At 39.2% G+C, this 27,326-nt stretch overlaps 1 protein-coding gene and 1 pseudogene across 1 annotated transcript in view; one reads left to right on the forward strand and one right to left on the reverse strand.

Annotated features, from left to right (window-relative positions):
- Positions 1 to 417: 417 nt before the first annotated feature.
- Positions 418 to 1,557, forward strand: LOC123252838 (annotated as a pseudogene).
- A 3,295-nt stretch (positions 1,558 to 4,852) lies between these two features.
- LOC123252839 (zinc finger protein 420-like) overlaps positions 4,853 to 27,326 on the reverse strand; it is a 32,589-nt gene continuing 10,115 nt past the window's right edge. Inside the window, exons 3-6 of the mRNA XM_044682075.1 lie at positions 12,353 to 12,479; positions 10,033 to 10,128; positions 6,515 to 6,754; positions 4,853 to 6,442 (exon numbers count right to left, since the gene is read on the reverse strand). Coding sequence (XP_044538010.1) covers positions 4,890 to 6,442; positions 6,515 to 6,754; positions 10,033 to 10,128; positions 12,353 to 12,479 — 2,016 coding nt within the window. The 3' untranslated portion in view covers positions 4,853 to 4,889. The remainder of the gene's footprint in view (positions 6,443 to 6,514; positions 6,755 to 10,032; positions 10,129 to 12,352; positions 12,480 to 27,326) is intronic.

Genomic DNA, 27,326 nt, shown 5'->3' on the forward strand with positions numbered 1-27,326 from the left:
GGAGCTTCTTGGGCAAGGAACTAACATCATCAAACTTTCTTATTAGGAAGATCACTCTGGCAGCTGAGTGGAGGATGGACTGCAGTGAGGGAGATTTAAGATAGGAGGACCAATCAGTAGGCTATGGCAGTCATCCAGAAACGAGATGATGAGGGCCTACACTATGGTGATGGCAGTGCCAGAAAAAAAAGAAGCTAAGAGAGATTTTATGAAGCAGAAATAACACTATAAATATCCCTAGAACTCCAATATTTTCTTCCATCCAATGCCTTGGTATCCATAATGTCACTGTCTTTATTGTTTAAAAATACAGTATGGGATCTTTGCTGCCCAGATGCCTAGTGAGAAGCTGACAAGAGATTCAGAGCCACCATCCACTGTCATCTGTCACACAGACCTGCAGGAGCCACTGCCACTATGGGCAATCGGGAGGATGTGGTGTACCAGGTGAAATTGGCCAACAGGACAAAATTGTGGAATCAATGAAGAAAGTAGAGGGAATGGATGTGGAGTTGACAGTGGAAGAAAGAAACTTGCTGTCAATTTCATATAAAAACGTGGTTGAAGCTAGAAGAGCATCCTGGCAGATAATCAGCAGCATTGAACAGAAAGAAGAAAACAAGGGAGGAGAAGATAAACTAAAAATGATTTGGGAATAGCAGCAAATGGTTGGGACTGAACTAAAATTAATCTGTTGTGACATTCTGGACGAATTGAACAAACATCTCATTCCTGCAGCAAATACTGGCGAGTCCACGATTTTTTATTGTAAAATGGAGTGAGGGACTTATGGAAAAGAATGAGGGACTTACAGAATAGAACACTACCCACATTCAGAGGAAGAACTACAGGAGTGGAAACACAGAAGAAAAACACCTGCTTGAACACATGGGTTGATGGGGACATGATTGGGGATGTAGACTCAAAAGGACCATACCAATGCAACTATCAATAATATGTAAATAAGTCTTGATTGATGACCCATGTTAAAACCAGTAGAAATGTGCATTGGAATTAAGGGAACGGGTGAAGGGTAAAATAAAAACATGAATCATGTAAAAAAATAAAATAAAATGAAAGGGGACTTCCACAGGTATCTGGTTGAATTTGCCAGAGGAAATGACTGAAAGGAGGCTGCAGAGAATAGTCTGGTAGCTTATAAAGCTGCTGTTGATATTGCAATGACAGAACTTCTGCCAAAGCACCCCATTCTCTTAGGTCTTGCTCTCAACTTTTCTGTACTCTACTAGGAAATTAATAATTCCCCTGACTGTGCCTGCAGGATGTCAAAAGGAGCTTTTAATGATGTAATTGCAGAACTAGATATGCTGAGTGAAGAAAGTTATGAAGACTTTACACTTATCATGCAGTTGTTACCTGATAACCTGACACTATGGACTTCAGATATGCAGTGATGGTGAAGAACAGAATGAGGAAGTGCTACAGGATGTGGAAGGTGAAACCGGTGAGAGATGTCAAAGCCAACAAGAAAATCCATCCCTGACCACCCCACATCTATCCATCCCTACCCCCAAATTCCCCATTGTCATTAACTGAGAACTGCCAGATCTGACTTTTACATTTGGTCTCAGATGTTAAGTTCCTATTGGGGTTTTGAAAATCAGTTTTCAAAGTTCTTAAAGGTAAAAGTGAATTTCTGTGGATTTTACTGGTCCCACCTTTGAGGTTCTATAAGACACTAAATGGACTGCATAGAACCTTTTTCGGCATTACTTTATTGTCTCCATGCCAGATGTGGCGAGATAATCATTAGAAATGGATGTTAGGTTGTAACACCATTAGACTTCTAAGTGAAGTGAGTCTAGGAGAGAGGTTTATTGCACTGTAGGGTGTATGTAGTGGCATTTTTCCTTTTTATAATTGTTTAGACCAAATTTTATACCAATATTTAAAATTGATAGTAGATACAAATAAAAAGGAAAAGACAGTGCTTTAATTAAATTTAGAGGTTCCATTGGAATATTTATTGTAGCAGTTTTGCTATAAAAAGTGTTTCCAAATGGGGGCAGCTGGGTAGCTCAGTGGATTGAGAGTCAGGCCTAGAGACAGGAGGTCCTAGGTTCAAACCTGGCCTTAGCCACTTCCCACCTGTGTGACCCTGGGCAAGTCACTTGACCCCCATTGCCCACCCTTACCAATCTTCCACCTATGAGACAATACACCAAAGTACAAGGGTTTAAAAAAAAAAAAAAGTGTTTCCAAGCTATGCTGAAATGATACTGGTAACAGCCCAACAATCTGTGGCTGCTCATTCTAACTTTTACCTTCCCTCACCACAGGTTAGCACTGTAGGTGGCATTGAAAAGCCTGTATGTGTGTTCAATTCTTTGGATTTCTCCTTCCCTCTTCCCCCTCTCTACCTTTCCTCCCTGCACTCCTTTGCTCACTCAATCTCATTCATTCAGTACATGTAGTTTGAAGCTAATTTGTATGGCTGGATATCTGACTAGAGCCACAGATACAGATTTGTATTGTTCTTACTGTGGTTTATTACTTTTCAGGGGAGGATAGATTGGGATGACTGGTGTAATTATACCAGTGTCTGGAAAATCAAATGTTTCAACCTTTGATTCCACTGCTTTCTCCCCTCAAACCTTTAGAAAGGTCTATGTGCACCTCTCAGATTCCTCTCATTGAGGAGGATTTACATTTTGGCTGTAAAAGCCCCATTTCAGAAATAATCAATTTACATTTTGCATGGACAAGCCCCAGTTTTGAAATAATCATTTGCCTCACTTTGATTATTTGTTCTATCATTAGCATAACTTCTATAATTGTTACTTCTGTAATTGTTCCTGTAACTGTAATTTCTTTAATTATTTCTGTTATCATTATTTCTACAATAGTAGATATTCCTAGATTAGTTGTTCCTAGTTTCCATTATTTCTAAAATTATCGAATACTTGAGTCCAGCTTCTGTAATTTAATATTAAAGTTCACTTTTTCCACATAAGTTAACATGTTGGTCTTTGGTTTGTAGATTCTCACAAGGGGCCACAGCTATTCCATAATTTGAATCTCTTTTTTAAAGCTTTTCTTTAATACTTTATTTCCTTTCTTAATAGCTGCACTAAGTCACTATCATCTTTCTTTTTTTGTCCATTATACACATATACTTATACTCTCTCCTCAATCATTCAAAATCCATATTAATCATGTTGGAAAAGCTTTTTTGAAATAGCCCTTGTCCACTCTGCAACAATTTTTCACAAAATGCCTTTTAAATGGTCCAACATCCCTTTCTTTGGTCAATACTAGGTCTGTATATCTCCCTCCAAGTTCTATAAGTCTGTCCACGAACTGGGAAGGACTTTCATCCATCGCTTGTCTGTTTTTGTCAAAATTTGTCCAGCTACTCGATCTGTCAGAACATGCCCTCATGGCTTTGAGTACTGACTCCCTAACCTGACACAAATTTGTGTAATCAGCTTCAATGTTAAAATCCCATTTGTGATCTTTTGGCAACCAGTGAACTGCTCCTCTTCCACAAGCCTCATCAGTGAGATAACTTTATCTTTCTCCCTTCTTGTAAACACGTCCTCTAGAAATGTTCAAAATCAATCCACATTGGATCAAGATTTTAACATGTGCTTTCCAGCATTTTCGTAACAGCTATGAGCTCTTCCTGAAAAGAAGGGGTGTCCTGCTTAAATCTCTAAATATTCTGTGGAACAAATGGTTTTTCAAGTCTTGTGGTAACTAACTCTTCTTTAGGATTAAAGGTTGGTACTTCTCTTAAGGGGAACAGGACTGCATCTGATTATCTCTTGTTGTTTATTTCTCTTGGGCTTCTGCATGAGTTGCCACAAAGTTGGTGGAGGAAGTAGGTTGATTACTTTCAGTAAGTTGAAAAATAATTTAGGAATTTGAGAGACACATTCTTCAAAGTATGCAAATCAAGTCTCAAATAAGCTATTTGCCCATTATTTCTTCTTAGAAAAAATTAGGCAAATTATTTGGTAAATTTGAAGAAACTCTATCAGAAATAAATACTCCACAAAACAACAACCTGAAAAATCAGAAACTAAGAGCTGTGCCACCTCATTAATGCTCTCAGGAAGCAAGAGTTGTTTGAGATAGGCTGAAACCTCCTCCTTCACTACGTGTGCCATAATGTCCAGCATCATATTGAATTGCCTATAAAAATTTAGAAACAGAATATAAACATGTTAATCAAACTCATATCTGTCTCACCAAGTATTTTGTAGGAGTTAATTTAAGGATTTCAACAAAGTGAAAAGAGCACTTTAGCAGAAACTTTAATTTACATAGGAAGTACAGGTAGAAAGATAAAAGAGTGGAGAAATTACTAATCTTATACCCTAAAAATATACCAGAAATTCCTAATATGACCTAGAATTTCCTAAAAACAATGTCTTATCAGTATAGGTTCTTCTGCCTGGCACACCAGGCCTAATCTATTCTACTCTATAAATTACTAATCACCTAAATCCCTAATATGATAGATACCAGTTATTCCTTCAATCAGTTTTCTACAGCAGCATAACTGTCAGTAGCCAACTACCAGTAGCCCCTTGCCTCAGAGATAGACCTCTTGCTCTCCAGAGATCCCAGAGGGAAAATATCCTCAAATGTCCACAACTGCTTCCTTTCTCTTGTCACTTCCTGTCAGAGGGCAGTCTACTACCTCCCCTCAGTCCTGCTCTCCCTGGAATCTCTAGCTCTGGATCACTGACTCCTGTAAGTTCTGATTTACTTAGACATCTTGCTCTAGCACCTTAAGGAGATAGAGGGAGACATTAAGGAAATCCCTTTAAGATTTGCATCCATAAGATTCTTTGCCAGTGGATTCTATGATGTATAGGCAGAGAGTAGCTGTGTCTGGGTGTCGTTCGAAACTTCTTTCATTAATAAGGTTCTGCTGCAGTATGGATTCTCTCATGTTGATCAAGTCTGGAGCTCCGATTAAATGTCTTTCCACATTTCTTGCATTCATAACGTTTCTCCCCAGTGTGAATTGTATGATGTTCAGCAAGAGTAGAGCTCTGACTGAATGTCTTTCCACATTGTTTACATTTATAAGGTTTCTCCCCAGTGTGGATCCTGTAATGCTTATCAAGGTATGACCTCTGACTGAATGTCTTTCCACATTGTTTACATTTATAAGGTTTCTCCCCACTGTGGATTCTCTGATGTACAGAAAGACTGGAGCTAAAACTGAACATCTTTCCACATTGCTTGCATTCATAAGGTTTCTCCCCACTGTGGATTCTCTGATGTCCAGCTAGATGGCAACTCCGCCTGAATTTCTTTCCACATTGCTTGCATTCGTAAGGTTTCTCCCCAGTATGGATTCGCTGATGTACAGCAAGGTCAGAGCTTTGTCTGAATGTATTCCCACACTGGTTGCATTCATAAGGTTTCACTCCAGTATGGATTCTCTGATGTATAGGAATATCAGATTTCCGTCTGAATGTCTTCCCACACTGGTTGCATTTATAAGGTTTCTCCCCACTGTGGATTCTCTGATGTAGAGCAAGACGGGCTCTCTGACTGAATGTCTTTCCACACTGGTTGCATTCATAAGGCTTCTCCCCATTGTGGATTTTCTGATGTAGAGCCAGACTACAGCTACGACTGAATGCCTTCCCACACTGATTGCATTCATAAGGTTTCTCCCCACTGTGAATTCTCTGATGTACAGCAAGATTGGAGCTAGAACTGAATGGCTTTCCACATTGCTGGCATTCATAAGGTTTTTCACCAGTGTGGGTTCTCTGATGTACAGTTAGACTGGAGCTACAACTGAATGTCTTTCCACATTGGTTGCATTCATAAGGTTTCAAACCACTGTGGATTCTCTGGTGTACAGTAAGATTGGAGCTACAACTGAATGTTTTCCCACATTGTTTGCATTCATATGGTTTCAACCCACTGTGGATTCTCTGGTGTTGATTAAGTTTGGAGCTCTGACTGAATGACTTTCCACACTCCTTGCATTCATAAGGTTTCTCCCCACTGTGGACTCTATGATGTACAGAAAGACTGGTGTTACAACTGAATGTCTTTCCACATTGGTTGCATTCATAAGGTTTCAAACCACTGTGGATTCTCTGGTGTACAGCAAGATTGGAGCTAGAATTGAATGTTTTCCCACATTCCTTGCATTCATAAGGCTTCTCACCACTGTGGATTCTCTGATGTTGATGAAGTTGGGATCTCTTTCTGAATGTCTTTTCACACTGGTTGCATTCATAAGGCTTCTCCCTACTGCAGATTTTATGATGTACAGCAAGACTAGAGCTACAAGTGAATGTCTTTCCACATTGTTTGCATTGATACGATTTCTCCCCACTATGGATTCTGTCATGCTGATTAAGTTTGGATCTCTGACTGAATGTCTTTCCGCAATGCTTGCATTCATAAGGTTTATTCCCACTGTGGAGTCTCTGATGTACAGCTAGATCACAGCTCCATCTGAATGTCTTTCCACATTGCTTGCATTTGTAAGGTTTCTCCCCCCTGTGGATTCTCTGATGTACAGCAAGACTGGCCCTGTGCATGAAAGTCCTTCCACACTGATTACATTCACTAGATTTTTGCTCAGTGCACATTCTCTGATGTTCAATAAGGAATGAATTTTGAGATTCACAGAATTCTCTCCAAGGTAGTTTATTGGGAATACCACTCATGAATAATAGGTCATCATTTTCTTCCACGGAAAGACGCACTTCTTTTGCAGTCACTTTCATTTCAGGTCTGATCTCTTCTTCTGAAAGAAATAAACACTATAAACATACATATATACTCACATAACCACATATATAACCATATCTCCTTTCCCTTTCTCTAAATTAAGTGGGGACCTGAAGGTCTTTGTAGCATAGAGATGTGTAAGGATTAACTAGACCACAGTGAAAGGTAAGAGCAGCTTTTAATAACTTAAGTTGTTTTTTGATTTTGTTTTTTAAATAAAAACCCTTACCTTCAATCTTGGAGTCAATATTGTGTATTAGCCCCAAGGCAGAAGAGTGGTAAGAATAGGCAATGTGGGTCAAGTGACTTGCCCAGGGTCATATAGCTAAGAAGAGTCTGAGTTCAGATTTGAACCTAGGACCTCCCATCTTTAGGCCTGGCTCTCAATCTACTGAGCTACTCAGCTGCCCCAATAACGTAAGTTTTAATGAGAATATAGTAGAGGTGTGTGAAAATGGAATTAGCTCACCCTTATTCATTCTTTAGACTTTAGCCACCAGGAATGGGTCACTCCACCCAACTTAGAATTAAGTGGCTATGGGGGAGGCCTATGACCCATATGTGCTAGTGACAAATCAAAAACAAGTGACTGCCCATGGCAGTGTGGGAGTTTCTTAAAGGAATTGTTTGGTAACTCAGATTAGTTGTTAACTGGTTTCAGTGAGAGTGTAGCCAACTTGCCACTGGTAGCAAAAACCCTATCCTTACAAAGGTGGTTTTGTACATGAACATTGTTTAAAAGAAACTAAACAAATTGATATATGTCATTGATCTCCAAGTATAGTTATCAGTTAGGAAAAACAAATCTTTCACAGGATAGTTGGCAATGCAAGTTGTTCATTGGTTAGAGAGGTAAAGCCAAAAAAAGAATTTTCATCCCTCAACAAGAAAGCTTGTACAATTATCTTCCTATTTTTCACCTGATTTAGATGCCAACATGTTCATGATATTCTTAAAAATCACAATACTGGTGGTGGTGCATTCTAATTCAAACTCAGAAACTTGCTAAGACTTCACAGGAGTCCTGTCTCCCTTTCCTCAAGCATAACACGGGCATAATAAGATCAAGTAACTTCAAGAGTTCCTATGAAGATCAAATGAGAAAATATTTACAGTGTGTGACATATAGTAGGTCCTCTATGCAAATGCTGGCTTTTATTTTATCATTATAATTCTGATTATTTACTCCTTTAATTACTTTTCCTCTTAAACTCTCATTCTCTTCATTTCTCTATTTCCTCATTTCCCTGTTGAATGAATGCATTTCCATTCCCCAACACACTTTTCTCCCTGGATCATCTTTGTAAACCACCTCATGTTGGAATCCTAGACTGTGAACTCCAGGACAGCTCAGACTATTTTGGTCCTTCCTTTGTATCCTCACAGCTAAGCACAGTTCCTAGAACCTATTTTATATTTAATCCATGGTTACTGGCTGGGGCCAGGGCTTATGTCAGCCTGAAGCTCTACCAGGGTCCTTGCATTCTGGTCTCTCTCCTGGAAGGAAATGCATGCTCTGGCCTCAGCCATGTTTCTCTTTCTTTCTGGCCTTTATTTCTCAGCAGCCAACAGTAACTCTATTGGAACTTGAGCAGACCCAATCCAGAAGATCCCAGAGGCTTCTTTCTAGGCTCTCGTCTCCCTAAACTGAGGTGGTGTGGTCACCTGTTTCTACAAGAACACAACAAAGACTGATGTCCCAAGACCGGGAAAGGGACTGGGCTGATGATTTAGACAAAGGTTACCCTTGGATTGCATCCAAGGAAGGCAGCAGTCCTCACTCCTCCTCATGTGCTGCAGGTCAATGGAGAGAAGGAAAATCAGGAAACCAACTGCCTGGCTCCACTCTACATTGAAGCTCCCTAATCTCAGCTGGGACCTCAACCCTGTGATGTCTCCCTCATGGATTCTCTTTACCACCCACCACAGCAGTCTTCCAAATATTTCCCTTCTCTCCAGTTCTCCCTCATGGCTTCCTCCCACACCCTGCCCAAACATTCTGACCTGAGGATTTGGCATCATATTTCACTGAACAAAAGGTGGACCTTTCTCAAGAGTTCTCTTACCCTCCACATCTTACCCAACTCAGCTAACCTGCTTTTCCTTTTTATCCTCAGGATCAGAGAAGAAAGTCATTCTTCTTCTAGCTAAAGAGAATCTCTTTTCGCGGGCAAAGAATCCCATCCCATCCCTCATCTCAATTCTATTCTTCTTTCTTCTACTCTTTATATTTTTCTTTAATTTTCAGTCTTTCTCACACTAATGAATTCATGACTCTTTTATTACTGTAACCAATAAACCATTTCTCTTTAATCCTCCAAACACTTTCACTTGATCTCTACATCACTATGAGATACTGTCCAATGTTTGTCCTCAGATTCAGGGCTAAACTGCTAGTGTGTAAATGGAATTAACTCTAGCCCATTCATAGTCAAAAATCTACTCATCCTAGGTGTAGAAATGATGTCACCCTCATCTTCTTTAGTGGGGAGGGGAGACGAGTTACCCACACGTGACAACAAGTAACAAATCAAGAATAAGGGACTGCCCTTTGGGCAGTCCAAATCAATGTAGAGACTGCCATTTGTCCATTTGAATTAGAGGTGGACCCACGGGAAGTGAGGAAAGACACTTTCTCTTTAAGTATGTTAGTTACTTCCTGTTGAGGAGTTCCTGCTTCGAACTCGGTGCTGAAGGAGCTCCTGAGACCACAGAACGCTTACACTCTGTATCGTCATGTGGGTAAGTTAGGCTGACTTCCTTGGCCTACCTGGGCCTCTTCTAAACTCTGCCTAAGCAGGCACCAGCCTATCTGGCTGTTAGGCCTTGTGGCTTGCAGCTTCATTTATTTAGCCTTATAACCTTCTCTCTCATCCAGGCCTGACCGGGCCTGGACTAGCCTCTCCCTTTCTCTTTATTCCTATACTTTTACCTTCCTGATTGTAAATAAACTTATCTCAACACGAAGCTGACTTGGGTCTGGTTAAATTATGGAATCAATCTGAACTGTTGATTCCTGGCTGCCACGATTTTTATATATCTATAAAATACCCTAAATTTCCCTCTTACACTAGAGATGGCCATTTGCAGATGGCCAATGCCTTTCCCTTGTTTTCTCTACTATACTTTCCCCCAGAATCCCCAGTCTGGCTCTCCTGAAGTCCCAGGCCACCTCCCCCAATTAAACCTCTCTAGTGCTCCTTCCCTTCAGAGCCTTCCTTCTCATACTTCACTACAGCACAGAGAAACATCAGGTAACCATGGCTCTCACACACTGCTTTTCACCTCACTCACCTGGACAACAGCTCCTCGGGCCTTCTTGCTCTAGCATCCACAGGGCTTCCCTTTGCTCCAAATAAGAGATCACATCTTCTCTGGGAACTGCAAGCCCTGGGCATGGGTAATCAGAGAGTAGGATGGAAAGAAACTTGTAATTCAGTTGTCTTTAGGCAAAGCCATGTGAATCCAGTCACTCCATTTAGAGAGGGGACCACGAGGTTCCCACAGGAATCTACACTGACCCCTAAGTGTTTACAATGGAACTCTTATGGGAAAAACAGGGGAAGTTAACTTAATATTTCTATGTGGGTTCAGAAGGGTGAGTAGGAGACAGGAATGGACAATAGGTGGAGACTTAACAAGTTAGGGAAACAGGGTTTAGCTGTTAGGGGAAATGACTGTTGACAGAAGTGACAGTTAGGCCTTAACTGTCACCCTGCTCCACCTAGCCTGGGATAAACATAGAGTATAACAAAATACACACACTATGAGAACTTTAAGGTAGGAAAAAATTAAAACAGGGAAATAGTTTAATTGTAATTTGTGAGGATTGGTGAGGGGGTGTGGTAAAACTATGTCTAACTTCCCAGGACTAGAGTAAAAAGGGTAAGTTCCTTAGCCAACCTAGCTTCTGCCAGGTTTGACAGCTTGGCTAAGGACCTGAGGAAGAAGGCTTGGGTTTGGGTTCTCACAACTGATCCAGAGATGTCTTCAGGATACCAGGAACCAACTCCTCCACAGCTGATGATCCAAAAGTAACCAGGTAGAGAAAGATGCCTGCAAACTGTCCACCAGAACACAGGCCTCTTCCCTACTCAGAGTTGACTTGCAGGATGATATCTTTAGCCTTTACAACCTTCACCAATCTCCAAGATCCCAGGACAAATAGGGACTGATGATTGCACATCTGCTCCAAACCCCTCTCAAAACAGCAATGTCTGTTGCTTAGCTCTCTCCTCTATATTCCTTGCATTCTATTCAGCATGTCCGTGACTTCCAGCAAAGGGTTTCCCTAATATGCTTGCAGAAATCTGCCTTTACACTTTTAAAGCCTATATTTATTGCAGAACCCAGGATAGGATGGGCCTGTTATGCTGCAATGGGACCTGACGTGAGCAGCAGCCAAATCCTCTACCCCACTCCTCATGGTCAATCCTCTCATGTTCCCATCTAGAAGGAACTCCTAACCTCAGCCTGGGGAAAAGGGTTAATGTTCTGGATCAATCTGAAGTCCCAGCAACAAGGAACTTGAGGGATCAGCTCTTGTCCCATCACCCTACCTGCTCCTCACTCCCTGAACTTCCTATAAACCTTTGGAATGTCCACTTTGGTTAGTCTGTGCCTCTTCCACTGTGGAGCTCAACCACTCCTCATTGTTTCAAATTCTGTTTCTCAGCCACTCAATCAGACCTGACAGCAACAGAGGAATGCAAGCAGTGATTACAGGATGCTTACGAGGACTCTTGAAGAATACTTTCCAAAGGGGACCAGATCATGAAACCAATTTGGAATTTGAAAATTTGGATCTAGTACATTTTCTTTGTAGAAGAATGAACTCATTCTGTAGTTTTCCATTTTCACAAAATTAGAGGTAGCTAGAAGTGTAGTTGACAGAGACCTGAGGATAGAGTTCAGAAGGTCTCAATTTCATTCTGGTCACATATGATTATTATATGTATGCCTCAGAACAAGCCACTTAATCAATTCTCTATTTCCTCAACTATAAAATGGATAAAATCATGTGGGAAGATTAAAGTGAGGAAAAAGTGACATAATTTAAAGAAAAACCTTGGCAGAGTCTAACAAAAAGCAGGTCATTATAAATGCTTATTCCCTTCCTTCCCTTTCTCGTCAACTCTGCTAGGGGTTTAAGACAACAAGAAGGAAGAAAAAAGATAAACCTGCTCTAATCTGGACACCTAGGAGCTGTGAGGTACAAGTTTATGTTTGTTAAAGAGAAAAATATTCCAAATACTAGATCCACCCTACAGAAGAAGAGATTGGGAGGAAAACGTGCCTCAGCACTCTTCCAAGATGGGTTTGGGAGACACAACTCCAGGCTAGGTAGAGAGGAGACGGAACCACCTGTAAGATTACTTCCTTATTCTTCAACATGGATTTTATCTCAGACTTTAGGAGCACCAAAGGGAACCCCTATTACACAAAACAAAATTGTTTGAAGGAAAATTAGGCAGCAGAGGGGCCTGTCTCTTGGACTCGACCTACTAGCACTTTTGCCTTCCTCATAACTGAGAAATATTCCAAATCCTTCCAACTACTAATGAAGATATTCCCTTTGTTGGGACACTAAGGCAGCAGAAAGAGGGCTTCTTACCCACAGAGAGCAGGTTCTGGGTATTCTCCAGCATCACTTCCTTGTACAGCTCCTTCTGGGGAGGGGACAAGAGGCGCCACTCCTCCCTCGTGAAGTCCACAGCAACATCCTTGAATGTCACCACCTCCTAAAGCATCAAAAGTCAGAGAACAGAGGGCTGAAAACCATGTCAGGATTAATAATCCAACTTTCATCAGCTACAGTAGGAAAGTGAACCACACAGAAGGTCTTACCTCCAACCTTTTAGGAGTGTCAAAGTCAACCTCAGAAACTGTGATGTGGGTGGGAGAAAAGAAGGGAATAGGAAGGAAGGTAGCCTAGCTGGAGGTAGGCCCAAGCCAAGAGGGGGAAATTGTCCTTCGGTGCTCAATAAGGATCAGGAAACAACTTAAGGGTTCAGAATAGCTGGGTTTATTTAGTTTAGGGAAAAAAAAGGTCTAGGGAGGTTACAAAGGAGATCTATGATGCGTTCTCTAGAAAAAACCGCATTGAGGGAAAAAGGCGCCAAAAGCACCAGAAACTCTCTCTCTACTTTCTTAGACACCTCCCACAAAGGAAGTGGGAGGTGTCTGAGGAACTTGTGGTAGGGAATCCTAGGAGTTGTAGTGTTCCAGGACTTAGAATGTTTTAAACTGCACAAAACCATAGAATATAGAGAGCAATCAAATTTTGAGAAAATAGTTCTCACTGGAATAAAGCTGAGGAGCATATAACTACAGAAGGTGTCTCTCTATGAAAAGGCGGAGAGAGTCTCTGCTCTATCTGTGAGTTGTGTGGATTGGTGGAGGAGAAAAGAGAGTGAAGTTCTTTCTTCCCAGAACTTATAAATGATACGTTCTCACCTGAAATCTGTGAAGAGTTGTGAGAATCAGGCAAGTGCGGTGCACTCTGGAGGGAAGAGAGGTTTACATCACGCCTCAAAAGAGAACAAAGTTCAAGAAAATATGTAGTTTGTTTTTGGCATGGCTGAAATCGAGTCTCTTCTGGATGAAAATAAGAGGTTTCTAAAGAAATATGAGTGATCTGGGATGGTTTTCAGTCAAACAAAGGAGAATTATCTGTTGTTACATTCGGGCCCTGAGGTTCTTGATAGGATGGCTCACAGTGAAAACCTTTTGCTTCAAGATTGCTTCCATTTGTATAGGGCATCTATTTCTTATTTATACTTCATTACACAAAAATAAGAGTAGCTATGATGGAATAGGGAGAGTTCTTTCATTCAATAAAAAACACATTATTTAATAAATTTGTGTTTTGCTTGAGCTTATTCATAAGAAAAAAAATGTTGTCACTTTCTTCATGAGAAAGAAAAGACTTAAACATACCCCAAGAACTCTAGAATCTCCAAAGAACTACAGTTAAGAGAATGGGTTAAGAGTGCTACTGATGGACAATATACAGGTGAGATGGGTCAGATCTGAAAATCCCCTTCTACTTTGGAGGAGTCATCTCTATCTCTAACCTGCTGCTGCTCTATGCAAAATGGGTGTTTGGCCACTGTGCTTGGAATGGTCTTACATTTTACTTCCTTTTTTCTATTCATTTACTTCTCAACAACTGAGGAATTTATTGCTATTTTTTATATTTTCCCAAGAATTTAAGAATCTTTTCTTTTCTCTAGGATCTCTTCAGTCATTCTTCTTCACTGCATCAAATTCATTGTGTGTGTTCTCAGGAAAGAAAGGTATTCCTCTTATGGACTGATAACTGTTGATCTTGAATTGATTCTGTGACTCACAATCAACAGATGCCATTCTAAACCTCTTTTTTTCTCTAACCTCCCACATCTGGGAAAAAGGGAATCTCAAATATCTTACTTCTCATCTGGTTCTACTTTTTTGTGTCTTTTCTGACATTTCTCCACCATACACGTGAAATGGGCACATTCTCTCCCCTCTGCAACCCTTTTTCATTCCTCTTTTGCAGGGGTCGGCAACGTATGGCTCTAGAGCCATATCTGGCTCTTTTGAAGGCCACATATGGCTCTTTCTGCAGGAGTCATGAAGTCAATTGTTTTTCACGATCTGTTACAGGGATGCACACTGTTACAGGAGCGCACACTGTGAGCACCATTCGGCTCTCACAAAATTACATTTTAAAAAATGTGGCGTTTATGGCTCTCACGGCCAAAAAGGTTGCCGACCCCTGCTCCTTTGTGTATTGTCTTCCTATGTGAGATTGTTAGAACCTTGAGACTAAGAGAATAGAATACCTAGAATCTACCATGGCAACTTCCCCAAAGAAAACAAAAGAGAGCAATAGATTCAAAATAGAAATCCTCAGAAGTGACAACTTAGAGGAAAAGTAAAAAACAGTTTAAAAAAAATCTTCCCAATTCCAAAATAAAATATACTGATCTTAAAGACAGGATGAACACAGACAACTGAAAGATCTTAGGTCACCTGGAAGAACACAACTGGATAACACTTATGAAATTAATCATCAAAAAGAATTGGCTACAACTTCAAAACATAGGTAATTAAATTCTAGTGGAAAGAATTCAAGGATTACCTTCAGACAGAAATTTAAGGCTTCTAACTACAAGAAAGGTAGTGGTAACATCAAACAGTTTAATGCATAAAAACAAAAAAGTACTACAAGTCTTCAGGAGAAAAACCTTCTAATACAATGGAAAGGATATTGGAATGAGACCACTCTATTCCAAATCCATTGTAAATGTAAGAATGTGTTCCAGAAAGCATTGGAACTGAAGACGCAGTACAGGTTCATCTATCCTATGAGAAGACTAAATTGATCTCATATCATTTCTTTATTGATCCTATTTACAATTAATTGCTTTTGCTGCATAATTACCTGAGTCATGGTTCTCTGCCTCTTGACTTGATTCGGTATTCATTTGATCAGTAATAGGTTAAGTATAAAATCCAGTTCTTGTACATTTATTTAATCGCTGCTCTATTTTTGTTTCAAGATATTAACTGACCTTGGAAGATTCAGGTAAGCCATAAGGAGTCAGGTGGAGTATTCTTTCATCATCAAACAATTCCTCAAAGATGTTTATTTAGCTGTCCAAAGTCAGAGCTTTCACTTTTCATTTGAACTCAAAGGCTGGCTGGCTCCTTTTTTACTAAATTTTCAATCAATCAGTGTTTCTATATCCTAGCTCTGAAACCAGTTGAGTTGCCCTCAGTTCTTTATCATCTACTCTGTTCTTTGTTCTGTGCAAGATTAGCTACATGTAGTCAGACATAGAATAAGAAAGAGACTTTAAATCTATACTTATCTGCTTTCTCTATTTCAAGTGATTATTAATAAACTTTATGAAAAATAAGAACATTGAAATATTAATTTTCAATCTAAAAGTAAAAAAACGGTGATATATATATATATGGCATGAATTGAGGGAAGCTATCGACTTCTTTATTGACAGGTATAATGCCTCTGTTTATCTTGTTTGGAGAACTGCCTATGTTTATCTTTTTTGTTAAATTTAACTCCCAACAACTACATGTGAGTCTAATGATCATGACCAAAAAAACAAATGTTCATTAATGAAGAGTAGCTTGAAATATTTTTAGAAAGAAAACCTGAAATTTGCTCATGGAAAACCGCAAACAGTAAAAATGAGGAGTGAATAATGCCAGACAACAATTGTAGCAGAATAACAACAGAAGATAAGGAAGAGGCTTTTTTCTAAAACTGCACAAGGAGATAGGGAAGAATGAAGAAACCTGGCAGGGTAACAGTGAAGCCAAAGATGGAAGGTATCAGGGGAAGAATCTTGTGATGTCCCATCTACAGGTGAATGCATCTTTTGTGGGACTATAGAACAAAATGGGAGAGGAGGAGACAGACACGAGAGGGACATACTCCAGTTATATCAAGGACTAGAAATGTTCAATTCCATTGCATCTATATTCAGTGTCTTTTATGCACTGGGCCCTGGGCTAAGCCTGGGGATTCCACAAAAGGCAAAACTCTGAGCCTTTGAGGAGCTTACAACTCAATGAGGGAGGAAGATAATATGCAAAACCAAAATACATCAAGGAAGGTCTGCATAGGAGAAATAGGAAATAATGAAGAGAATGAAGGCACTCAATTTAGTGGGGTTAGTGTTAAGATTCTTGTACAAGGGTTGTAATTAGGATTTAAGGGAAGTGGGGTCATCGTTCTTAACTGGGAAGGAAGAAATATTCCAGGAATGAGTTACAGCCATTGAATATGCTTGGAGCCTGAGGCAGTTAGCTCACACAGTGGACAGAGTGTCAGGTAGGGAGTCAGGAGGACCTGGGTTCAAATCTAACCTCAGACACTTCCTAGCTCTGTGACTCACCAACCCTTGTCTGAATAATCCAGGCAGGATGTGATTTGGGCCTCCACCAGAATGATGGCAGTGACACAGAACACAATGGGGAGTATTCAAGAGATGTCACAAAGGTGAAACCGATAGGCCTTATAATTTAATTTTAGCTATTACAGCATCAAATATTGCAGAGAGGATTAAGAGAACAAAGACTGAGAATGGGGTCTCTCTCATCTCAGGAAGAGAAGTGCATACAGGGGAGGAGGGAAAGAGGAAGGGGCAAAGGCTGAAAAGATAAAGAAAAGAAGGCTTTACCCTATAGTGGAAGGGGTTCCACAGATGAATGTTCTCATGGGTGAAGGAAAATGAGGGCCTTACACTGAGGCCAGAGAGAGTTAGTGCCTGTAGCCTGCTTGTCTTGATTTGGGGGAGATTGCAACCCTTGTGTAAGTGTCTGTGTGGAGAGAGAGAGAACAAGCAATTGGAAGAATAGAATAGCTTTGGCTCAGGGTCCAGAAGTCCAGGTAAATCAGAAGAAAAAGAAGTGTAAAAAGCAAAAGCTGAAATTTCTGAGTAATGAAAGGTTTGATTTTCTGAGAACATCAGTTTATTAAAACAATGCATTCCACTTGCCAAACACATAAGGACCAGGGCCTTCTCTGAGCTTAGGGCTGGACTTCAGACATAGGCAGAAATGAGATTTATATACTTTAAAACAAAGTAATTAAATAAGACCAACTCATTCAGAGGAAACAATTCAATATTAGGCAATCTGATTTCTAATTGGAGAAAACATTAGGAACTGCCAAGTTGGGAGCGAGGGGGGTGAGGGGGGGGGAAGAGTGTACAGATATAGTTCCCTGGAGAGAGGTGTCCCACTCCTTCCCAAGTATCTGTAAACAATCAAAGCAACATGAAAACAATAAATGATTCATGGACATGGATCACATTGTTAGATGACACATGGATTGCCTGAGATGTACAATTAGAAGAAAATTCTTTCCCTCCAGCTCAGAATCTGACTTACCCCGGATCCTTAGTTAAGGCTCTTTAAACAGAAGATACCAAATGGTCCATTTTCCCAGCCAAGCAGGACTAGGTTCAAATAATGTAATTAGGCTTTCTCCCCATTCTCATAGTTGAATAAACTTGTCTCACAAGTCAGAATTTGGACTAGGCAAGCAATGGAATAAAAAGCAACAGAGTCAGCTTCAGAATTGAGTCCCAAGATGGAGAGTATGGTTGAATCAATTCCCACAATTAACCCTTTGCTCTTGTCATTCCTTAATCCTAATTTTAAAAAAGGGTATCAATTCAGTAAGAAGGCATGCTCTCCTCTGTGGAAGTGTCCTCCATGACACTTACAATAATTTACATTATTGTGAAAGTACTGCAGGATGGAAAAGGGGAATCCAATGGATGTCCCTCACAAGGCAGGGGCAGAAAGCACCAGGAGGGCACAGCTTACAACACCTATGTAGGAGGTTTTGGTGGAATCAGGTATACAGAGAAAAGAGAGAAAAGATCATTATTGTGGCTATGACTCAGAGAATGAGAATCTAGATAAAACAGAAAGACAAACAGAATAATACAATAGGAGATCCCTGTTGGAAAGGGGTACAAAAAGGGGTGAAGGGAAAAAAAACACTAAATAGAATAGATGAAATGGAAGAGAAAAGGGGAAGACATTTGACTGAGGAAAAGGGAGGAGAAGAAATATATAACATATGGAAAGCAAGAGAGATGAAGAGATATCTGGAAAAACACCTTAAAAGGTTTATTGCAACTTATAACTGGAACCTCCATGTTTCTTTGTATCACATGGAAAGTTTATAAAAAATAAACCATATAATAAAACATTGAGATACTGCAAACAAATGTCAAAGACAAAATTCCAATGAAGAACAATAACTTTGTAAAACAAAGTGATCGTGACAAAAAAATATGATAAAATTTCTGGGATTCAGCTCAGTTCTAAGTGGAAAAAATCTCCTTATAATAAAACATTAAGAAAATAAAAAGATAAAATGAATAAACTTGATATACACTTTAAAACTTAGAGAAAAACAAATGAATGATCTAAAATAAGAACAAAAATGTGAAGATGTTAAAAGATAAGAATTAGATAAATTGTGTGGGGGATGAAATTGTTTCCTCTCCTGCAGTTCTTCCTCTGAATGTGGGTAGCGTTCTTTACCATAAATCCCTCAGAACTGTCCTGGGTCATTGCATTGCTGCTGGTAAAGAAGTCCATTACATTCAATTTTACCATAGTATATCAGTCTCTGTATACAATGTTCTTCTGGCTCTGCTCCTTTCGCTCTGCATCAATTCCTGGAGGTCTTTCTAGTTCACATGGAATTCCTCCAGTTTATTATTCTGTGTTCACTTAACTTGTTTATAGTTTCCCTCTTTATATTCAAGTCATTCACCCATTCTGAATTTATCTTGGTGTAGGGTGTGAGATGTTGATCTAAGCCTAATCTCTCCCATATTGTTTTCCAAATTTCCCAGCAGTTTTTGTCAAATAGTGGATTCATGTCCCAAAAGAAGCAATCCAGAAGTTGAAACAGCTGGCAGTAATTCATTGTCAGAGTCATACTCGTGGTAGAGATTCAGTCTCTAAAGGAAATTACAAAGCTGATATCACTGCAAAATATGTAGCCCAGAATGTTCCAGTTTATGTAATGAATTTAACATCTATTGATTCTGATGATCTAGAGAAAGCTCAGATATCCAGAAATGGAAGGATAAATTTGGAGCTAGGAAAGAACAAGGGATATGGATTATTGATACAGGAAGACCATTGCTACCAAAAGACTTGTATACCTATTTGTGTCAAGCCATCCACACAAAAGGTCATTTTGGTACACAATCTGTTGTGTACATCAAGAGACAATGGGTTGCTCCTGGAATAAGTACTATTGCTAATAAGATCTGTAATAGTTGTTCTGTCTGCCAAAAGTTCAAAGTGCATTCAGAAAGAAAGGTTTTGGTGGTAGGCCTTTAACATATTGTTCATTTGAGAGTTTACAGATTGATTATATCTATATGCCTAAAGCTGGAAGATACAAGTATTGTCTTGTGATAGTTGATAGAGTAACTACGTGGCCTGAAGCTTTTCCATCAAATACCAACACAGCTAGTTTTGTGGTGAAAGTGTTACTCAAGGAAATTATGCCTAGATTTGGTGTACCTTTAACCATAGATTTGGATAAGGGATCTCATTTCACTCAGGATATCCTTAGAAGAGTCTATGAGAATCTAGGAATAACACCTATATATCATGTTCCTTATCATCCGCAGAGTTCAGGTCAAGTGGAGTGAATGAATAGGGAACTCAAAACTATGGTTGGGAAACTGTGTTGAAACTCATCTCAAATGGCCGGAGATTCTTCCCATAGCTTTGTTTTACCTACGTTCGAGGCCAAGAGCAGATCTACATATATCATTGTATGAGATGCTCTTTGGACATGCTCCACTGCAAGCAAAAACTTGTAAGGCTGTTTATGCATCACTTTTAGGAGGTGATTGCCAAATTGCTTCAGATTTAAGTGCTTTACAGCAGAGGGGAGAATTACAAGATATGGGAGTATTAATTCAGTCTGGTCCATTGGATTATTCTCTTCATAATTTTCAACCAGGTGATATGGTCTATGTGAAAAATTTTGCCAAAACATCGGCAACAGAACAAAATTGGGTAGGTCCTTATACAGTTGTATTGGTTTCACCATCTTCTGTAAAAGTTTTAGGCAGATTTGTAGTATCATTGTTCTCATATTAAATTAGCACATGGTATAGATAATGAAAAGATCTCCAATACCAGACTCTGGGAAAGAACAATTCAGTATCCCATCAGTCAGGAAGCTATGAAAAAAAATATGGAAACCACCAGAGAGGAGAAAAATCGGAAGGCCAAAACAGACCTGGCAAAGATATGCCCAGTTGGTGGAAGTTGCCCAGAACAGAGTCCGTTGGCATGAGATGGTTGCAGCCCTATGCTCCTCTGGGAGTCAAAAGGAATAATAATAAAATAATAGATAATGAAAATGTAGAGATGAAGAAGAAAGAAGGAAGAAGGAAGAAGAAGAAGAAGAAGAGGAGGAGGAGGAGGGGGAAAGGAGGAAGGGAAAGGAGGAGGAGGAGGAGAAGGAAGGGAGAGGAGGAGGAGGAGAAGAGATTGTGTAATTTGAGATCTTCAGTCAATTAGAGTCTGCAGTCAGAAAGTTCAGTAAGGAGAGGACCATTCCAGAGGAAGAGGACATGGATGAGGATTCAGGATTCAGGATTTATGGACTTTGTATTAAGACTGATGAACTTATGAATTAAACTGATAAAACTTCATTTTGAAGGATTTTCTTAAAGAAGAGGATAAATTGTGGACAATTTGAATTAAATGGTTTAGAAGCATTTTGGGTAATGTAAGTAGTATCACTACATACTCATATGCATCCAACATTGCACATAAAACTATCAAGAACTTCAATGGAGAACAGAAGAAGAGGAAAAACGGAGAGGAGAGGAGATTTCCTTGAGGAATGGAACATCATAAGGAGAAAGGAGATCTGCAGGAGATCTGGAGTTTTGGTAGGTATCATACATCCATCAGTAACATGTTGCAACACAATATAGCAAAGAAACAACATAACAAATCAGATACATATGACACAAACATGTTAGGACACATTGTGTTCCTTATGGAATTACACAATGTATAAATACTAACAAAATCAGAATTAGCTATAAGATAAGTACTAACAAAGGATAGTTAGTTACTAACAAAGATTAGCTAGTTATTTAGGTAGATATAGCTAGACTAATATACTAATATCATAGGGATAGTTTAGAATAGTTTAGTGAAATGGGAGTGGTATTAGATTAGGTTAGAGCATAAGATGAGGTACTAACATACATTACAGTGCAGATACAACAAACATAAAAGTAGCATTACATGAAGAACACATAACATACTACAGATCACATATAACAAAATAATGTAAATAGTTGTGTAAGTGGTAAATTGTATTATAGTTTAAGTATTGTATATATGTAACAGGTGTACACATGTATATTTGATGTGTCTATATCACGTGTATATATGCATACATGTAAAACATACATGTATATGTTGTGTGTTGTATGCATGCATCATATGTATATATGTGTATAACTGTAAATTCTGTGAATACTTTGATATAATTGAGTTGCAAACATTTAGATGCAATTTCCATAAGGGAGTTTGATGTTTTGCTTCAATTTTGATGTAAAGACTTATGCAATGTTGTGTTAAGATGTATTTTTCAAAATTGTTTGCATTCATTAGTTGGTAGGAAATTTCTGTATTAGAATAGGAGTTGTGTTTGATATTTGTTTTGATTTTTGTGTAGATATTTCATATTTGCTGTTGATTTTGTTGGATATTTGGCATTGTTACTTGTTGCTTTGTGCTTTGAGATATGTAAATGTTCAATGTATTTATCCCTTTACCTTTCCATGTTGAAATTCCTAGTGTAGGGTAGAGTAGGGTAGTGTTACATAGAATAGAGTTTTAGTGTAGGTTGTTTGTTATTTGGGGTTAGAATTTTAGTTTAGTTTGTAGTGCACAAATATCAAAATTTTGTTAATTTTGGCTTTGTGCAAGGGGGGGGGAACTGTTGTGAGGATTATTTAGCTATTAATTTAGTATTAGTGTTGGACCTAGTAGGATGCGCTGGAGAATTCCACATGGAATGGGAAAACAGGAAGTTGTTTGCACTCTCTGAGAAAGACTCCATGGTGGGAGTTACAAGCAGTAACTGATTCCCTGGGAGACCTCAGAACTTGTGGAGTTGCATCCTGATTCCCTGGGATCCTGGAGTGTGGTGAAGGTTGGAAGCAGAGGACATCTATCCTACACAATAGTACTGAGTAGGGAGTGATCCGCAATCTGGTGGACAGTTTGCAGGCTCCTCTCCCTACTGGGCTGCTTTGGACCATCGGTTCTGGAGGAGTTGGTTCCTGGCATCCTGAAAACATCTCTGGACTTTACTGTGAGGATTCCCACTCCAGTCCTGTTATTCTCTGGGCCCTGCCTGGCTTAGGTCTTAGTTTAGTGTAGTCAAGTCCTTCCCCTGCCCCTGTGGTTTGCCCTTAGCTTTCAAGTGTAGAATCCCTTATACCTACCCTTTTACATTGTTTCCCTCATTAAGCTGTTATACACTTTTACCTGTTGCCTGCTAGTTTCATAGGCTCTTGTCTAGGTGGGCTGAGTGACTGTTGGGCCTAACTGCCATTCCTGTTGACACTTAGCTCCTTGGCAGTAAACCCTGGTCTCCCTATCCTGTTTGGTCCTGTCCATCTGACATTCCTGTCTCTCTCACCCCAGTGTGAAACCCACAAATAATAATAATAGTTAACATCCCTGGTAATCCTCCATTACATTATCATCCTCAGAGTGCAGGTCAAGTGGAGAAACTGAACAGAGGTTAAGAAACTCTGTTCAGAGACTCACTTGAAATGGACTGAGATTTTACCCATAACACTATTCCATCTAAGAACACACCCGAGTGGAGACATATCTCTCTCCATTCCAGATACTATATGGTAATCCAATTTGGTAAGGGAACCCTTATAAATAAGCCTATATCTCTATGCTAGGAGGAGACTGTACTTTCGCATCATACATACAAGCCTTGCAAGGAAGAATAAAAGAACTACATGAAATGGGTGTAATCCAACAAGCTACACGGTTGGATAATTCATTACATAACATCAAACCGGGAGATAAAGTATATGTAATTTTATGTAAATATAGTAAATATAGTGTATATTTAGTACATTACATTAGTAAATACTAATATGAATGTAGTAAATTTAAAAGAAATTTTAGCAAAAAGTCAGCTACAGACCACGAAGTGGGTTGGTCCATTTCAAGTTTTATTAACAGTTCCAAAAGCAATCAAGGAGGCCAAGAAGAATTCATGGATCCATTGTTCCCAGGCAAAACTTTACAAGCCTTACCCCACAAATGAAAATCACAGTTGTGATAATGAAATTAAATTTGCCCTGACCATCCTTAATCTAATCACCAAAGGTGATAACATCCCCACTTAATTTACAAGTTGGGAGGTCTGTGACCCACAGATGCTAGAGTGAGTGATGAATCAAAATTTACTGACTGCCTCCTGGGCAGTTCTAAGAAAAGCATCTGTTGTGATTAAACATGTAAACTAAGAGGAAGGCACAGGAAGTGACACAAAAGAAGCCCCTTTAAAAGAGAGTTCAGTGAGTTCAGCTCTCTTCTTGTTCATGGCTTGAACTTGAAGGAGCTCTGGCTGGGACCCTGAGACCTTGGTGAGTGAAAAAGGCTAACTGACTACCTTAACTTCCCTGGAGGTACTAGCCTCCAGGAGGCTCCCTTGATTGGGAGAAGACCTTGTGCTAAACTTCTTGTTAATTGACTTTTAGGCTCTCTGGCTGGGCCTCTGGAGCCCTGCTGGAGTAAAGCCCAGACTTGAATACAAACGTAGTTCGTTAAGTTAGATCTCTTACTCTTACCCTCTTCTCATCTCTGCTTCCACTCTCTTCTATATTTTGTAAATAAATTACTAAAATCATTTTAGGAATTGGTATTTATTCAGTTCCTTGGCAACCACATCTTTAAATATTAATATATCCAACCAAAAAAAAACCTTTTACCCTCTTACACAGTGAAACTGAAAGGGATAAACAAAGTGCTGAGAATGAATATCAATTACAAACAGTAGAAATAAGTCCTAATAAGTCATAGTTCCAGAAAACAACTCCTATAAAAGAAAAGATCATCAGGCAAGCATAGACTACAGTCAAGTATAAATGACAATAAAAAAAAATACATGCAAAGGAGACAAAACAACAAAAGAAAGTAAGAAAAACCAGCTCAAAGGAAAAGACAAGACAGAACAAAGCTGGCAAGACAAGACAGAAGAAAAGCTTTGAACTAATAACAGACAGTAAAATGTCTGAACTTTGTAAATTTGTATATATAAGAAGTGGACAGATGATAAACTGGACAATTACGTAAGATAGTGTGGTGATACCATAAAAACAAAAATTAACTTCACATAATAGGGAAAGATGCAACACACATAGTTTGGAACAAATGAAGAGAACCATAAGTCAACAATGAAGAGGAGTCAAGAAGGTAAATATAAGTATTCATGTGAACAGTACATAAAAAAGGACACATACACAATTCAAAACTGACTATTTGTTGACCTCTTGGAGAAAAATGAGGTCCATGATTAAAAATAAATGAAAAAATGTGTAAATACTTAGAATGAATAAGGTCTTAAACAAACAGAAAAACAAAAAATTTTTCTGTCTGATTAACACCAGGGTATAAGAAATGATATAATTGTTGTACAGTGTATATAATTGATGCAAAAAGTATACATATAACATAGGTTTGAATATGTAGCGATAGGATTTGTAAATACTGTATCGTAACTTGTACACAGTGTATAAAACAAAGAATGTAAAGGATAGGGAAATTAGAATAACTTAAGAGAAACAGGTTAGCAAATAGTTTAAGGGTTACTAGATGCTTAGTTCAGATTAGCACATAAAGAAACCACAAGATTTGAACTAGAGTACCAGAATAGTTATCTTTAAGGAAGTTATATGTAACAGTAATAGCTGGAAATTCTGTTAACAGAAATGTATAGTTAAATTGGTTAAGCATAATGATAGAATAAAATAGGAAATTGTTGTATGTTATATTGAATCTCTGGGAGCTTGAAGATCACCTTTGATTGACAAATAAGTCAGTTGGATGGAATGTTCCCAGGGAAGTCATGCGAGAGGCAGGAGGGCAGTTGAGAATCCGGAGAAGGAATTCTGGGTTTTGACCTGTGCTGAGGCTGGAGATCCGGTGGATCCTGGTCTTGGAGTGAGAGGGTGCAAACATCTCTCTGCAAACTCTTCCTGTATTTGAGATACCGTTCCAACCTGTACCTGACCACCACCTTGGTGTCTACTGCCCCTAGATATTAGGAGTTACATCATCTAGATATCTAGGTTTCCCAGGGCCCAGGAGGGATCCGGGAAGTGGGCAGGAGACGAAGAAGAGGGTGGAAAGGGTGGAAATAACTCAACTGTAAGGCTGAAGATCTATTGAAGAAGTCAAAGATATCCCAGCAGTTTACCTACTCTGGTTTAGTCCTGGCCAGACTGAACCAGAGGGAAGCTACATTGATTCTTCATTTGCTAGCAGTTGAGATTTCATTAGTAACCAATAGAATAGGGTCTCCTATACCACAGTCCTTTACCCTTATCCTTCTTGTTTAATATAAAGTTTAAAGTACCTTCCTAAAGCAGTTTCCAAACTTGTTTTGGGAAGGGAGAAATCGCAGTCAGAATACAAGGCGTTATCCTAGCTAAAGCGCCCAATCAACATATCAATTAACCCCAGGTGGGTCCTGAAGGGATATACCTCTCAGACCTGAAGGATCCTACCTGGGCAACTGTTATAAGGGAGAAGGGTCATCTTATTTCTCTCTGTACATCAATTTACCATCTCATAGATCAAGAGACCTCCCATAATTATAACATGTATTAGTATATAAAAGAGAGAAATAGTAGTGGTTATTGATTTTTGGTTATGTTATTGTATTGCAACAACTGTTGTTGATTTCTGTATTCATCTTGTAAACCCCAAATTCCTATCCCAAATCTTTCCCAAGAAAATATCTTAGCTTAGTGTAGACAGTTGGGAATCTAGAATAACATAGTATAGACAAGGCTTTTTATTATTTTGTGGGGTTAAGATTAGCAAATATCATAAGATAATTAAGGGTAAGTATAATAGTTCACATCACTGAGCTGGTTAACTTATTATGTGAAAGGGGATGATACCATGGGAAAAAAATCCACAGAAAGGGCTTGGAATGTTGGAGAGAGGACTGATAGACAATGAAGGCAGTTAGAAGGGGGAGGGGAGAAACAGGAGGGAGTGGCAGTTATGCTCCCTGGGAGGACTCTTGCCTGGACCTCAGAACAAGAGGGAGCTCTCTGCATCTCAAGAGAGAAACTTCCTCTATTCCTGGGATTTTCCCAATTGTTTTCTCTACTTGGATTCCCATGGATCATGCCATTGAACAAAAGGATTTGAAAGGGGCTGCTTGAACTGTAACACCTGTCTGTAGGGGCATTAGCCCAAAGAGACAGACTGAACCAGCTCTAAAGGTCAGAATCTCTTTTCCTCTTGCTAAAGACTTTAAACTTATAAAATCTAGCATAGAAACAGGATAAACTAAGAAAGAAACCCTCCTTAAGCCTGTGAGCCCTGGGCTCAGCTCAAAATCTGACAGACTTGAAAACCAATCTGTGCTTAAAACTGAGGGCAATGCTTACTTCCCTCTATTCTAATCGCTTCCCTTTAACACTTGTTATTAAACAAACTTTAGTTAAATAAACACAGTCAGATAATCTTTGGTAAGGGTCAAGGGAGCTGGAAGGGAGAAGCCATTGGCTCCCTGAGCAGTCAGTTAGGGTTACTCTGAGGGTTAGCTAATCAACACTGATAGCTAACCTCAGTAACACCATCCCAGGGTTTTCCTTTCTTATTTACCCCTGTAAGAGTTTTCTTACATTACTCAAATTATTAAGGAACTAAATCAATTGTTGAAAAGAGAAAGCCATTTCCCAAATGTTAAATGGACAACAGACATGAATAAGCAATTTTTAGATAAA

The sequence above is a fragment of the Gracilinanus agilis genome, chromosome 6 (genome assembly GCF_016433145.1).
Source record: "Gracilinanus agilis isolate LMUSP501 chromosome 6, AgileGrace, whole genome shotgun sequence".
NCBI lineage: Eukaryota > Metazoa > Chordata > Mammalia > Didelphimorphia > Didelphidae > Gracilinanus > Gracilinanus agilis.